We start from the raw sequence: 2,541 nt of genomic DNA, 5'->3' as shown, positions 1-2,541 counted from the left end.
ACACCAGCAGCCCCACATACGGCACAGGGCCCACACCAGCAGCCCCAGCACCCTCCTTGCCACTGGGCCCGGCGGGTGTGCAGCCCCCCAGTGCTGAGGGGCACCGACCCCCAGTGCTCCCGCGCCTCATGCCGAGTGAAGGCACCCCGGACTGCACCCTTGGACCCTGCTCACGGGGGAGCATCGAACCTGCTTCATGGGAATGGCCCTCCCGCTGCCAATACTGTCCGCTTTACACTCCGGCACCTTCTTGTCCCGCTCCGGGTCCGCGCCCTTCCGAGACTGGAAGAGAAGAGACAGAGGTCTGTTAGAGACGGGCACAGGAGACCCAAAGGCACGGCCTCCCCGTCCCCAGCGGGCTCCAGACCAGACCACTCCGCTCTCCCCCAGGCCAGCTCTCCCAGTGCACGGCGCAGCCGGCCCCTCTAGGGACACTCGGGACACTCCAGCCCAGCCCCCCCTGGCAAGCTCTCCTCTCCCCCCACTGCAATCAGAGCTGTCCTCCTCCTGGCAGAGCGGGGCTGCCTCGGCCCCCCCCTCCCGCGGGGCACACAGGACATGGCGACAGACACAAATGGCATGGGATGCAGGTGGAGCATGGATGGAAGCAGGAGAGGCTCAGGCAGTGAAGGAACTCACACCTCTACTAATCCAACAGATTTATTCTGGTAACACACTTGCACCATACAAAGTAGCACAGGTCACCGGGCGGAGATACCAGCCCCTTACAAAAGAGCATGGACAATAAATATCTACCACACGTCTAGAGCGGCGAGAGTGGGACCCGCCGGCGCCCGAGGGCCGCGGGGAGAGCAAACTCCGATAAATACAATATGAAATTTACAGTCTGTTGAGCAGAACTCATTCAAAGTGCTTAGGACAGAGGGAAATACCAAGTCATACACGGCATGGAGCACAACCAATACATTCAGAATCACAACAATGGCAGGAGGCAGCGGCAGCGTCTCTCTGGAGTGTCCTACACACCCCCTCAGTCCGGGAGCGCCCCATGTGCTTTGGATCAGAAAGGGACACAAGCCCCGCGCGCCTGGGACACCGATTCACCGGCTTTTGGGCCCAGAACCAAACAAAGAGATCGAAAGAGAAGAAAACTAAAGAGACACAGATGGCTGCTCGGCTGCGAGGAGGAAGAGGAGGAGGAGCAGGAGTCCATGCAGGCTGCAGAGGTGCAGGAGGGAGGAAGGAGCGGAGCGCTAGCGGCAGGCGCTGCAGCGGCTCCCGCAGGCAGCAGCAAAGCGTCTTTTGGCCCATCCAGCTCCACGCGCGGCTGTCGCCCGGTCCCAGAGGGTCTGCAGGTCTTCCCATCCCAGGAGGGTCGTCCGCCTGGCATCCCCGAGCACGGGCAGTGCCTAGACAGCATCCAGCAGGCCCAGAAATGTCCCAGCTTAAAGTGCAGGCGCAGGCCGTCTCAGCGCTTCCTAGACTTTACATTGGGGGGATTTAAAAGGCTCCTGCGTGTCTCCGAGGGGGGGACCCATGCTGGCTGGAGGGCGGGCGAGCCTCTAATCTTAGATCAATCCCAGTGCCCATCCCTTATCCGGCCCTGGAGAGGCAATGAAAAGTGAGAGAATTTGTACAGAGGTGCCGTGTGTAACCACCTGGATCTTCTAATTTGGAAGGAGTTGGAAAGGCCTTTTTGTTGATGAAAAGTTGGAAACAGTGGCACATATCTGCAAATATCGAAAGAATAAAGAGTTTGGCAAGTTATACTCAGAACACGGACACGAGTCTGTCAGCGATGGGCGCCAGCGGACAGCACGGACAGGCCACGGAGCGGGCGCCGGCGGCAGCAGCAGTCGGGGCAGGGGCCGGGCAGGGGCTGAGTGCAGGTGGGCGCCTCGGGGCACGGGTGGGCACAGCGTCTGTCTCCACCTGGAGCTCTGGGGCACGCAGACCCTGCTGGGGGCGTGTGATCCGGTGGGGAGTGGGAAGGGAGTGGGAGGGGAGCGAGAGCAGGAGAGAGGAGGAGGAGGAGAGGACAAGGAGGAGAGGAGAGGAGAAGTGAAGGAGCCAGGCACGGCTCGGGACTGGGGCTGCAGTGGCTCCTGGAGCTGAGCCAAGCACCACACCTCGGAGAGGCCTGTGCTCACCTTGGGACCCTGCGGGGATGGGGGCTGCTGGCTACACCTGAGCTGTCTGCCTGGGAAAAGGTAGCGGCAGAAAACAGCCTGACCTTTCCTTTCCTTCCCTGCCCTCCCCGGCCCTGTCCCACTGCAGGAGGAGGTGTCGGGAGCTGCTGCTGCTGCCACGACCAGATGGGTGAAGACGTCAACGTGAGCCATGGATGTGCACCAGCACACGAGCAAGCAGGTGAAGTGAGCCCCAGCCCCACGGCGAGTGAGCGCGCGCCAGCCGAGCCCCGTGAGCAAGCGTGAGCCCGGGATGGGAGAGCACGTGAGAGCCTGCACGGATGATGGCGTCCACAGCGAACAAGCGCAAGCCCCACAGCAAGCCGCCCTCCTCCTCCCCCCCCAGCGTGTGCCCACCCCACAAGAGCGAGCAGGGGGCTCCAGAGAGCGT

The 2,541-nt window shown here is 62.1% G+C and overlaps 1 protein-coding gene across 2 annotated transcripts in view; it reads right to left on the bottom strand.

The window, feature by feature from the left end:
- The window catches only part of AGAP3 (ArfGAP with GTPase domain, ankyrin repeat and PH domain 3), a 77,985-nt gene that overhangs the window by 46,980 nt on the left and 28,464 nt on the right, over positions 1 to 2,541 (bottom strand). For both annotated transcript variants that reach the window (XM_027669653.1, XM_027669654.1), the window contains exon 9: positions 190 to 282. In XM_027669653.1, the coding sequence (XP_027525454.1) occupies positions 190 to 282 (93 nt within the window). The remainder of the gene's footprint in view (positions 1 to 189; positions 283 to 2,541) is intronic.

The sequence above is a fragment of the Corapipo altera genome, unplaced genomic scaffold (assembly GCF_003945725.1).
Source record: "Corapipo altera isolate COAL_440 unplaced genomic scaffold, ASM394572v1 310, whole genome shotgun sequence".
In the NCBI taxonomy this organism is placed as follows: Eukaryota; Metazoa; Chordata; class Aves; order Passeriformes; family Pipridae; genus Corapipo; species Corapipo altera.
This window is presented reverse-complemented; position numbering and strand designations above follow the sequence as displayed.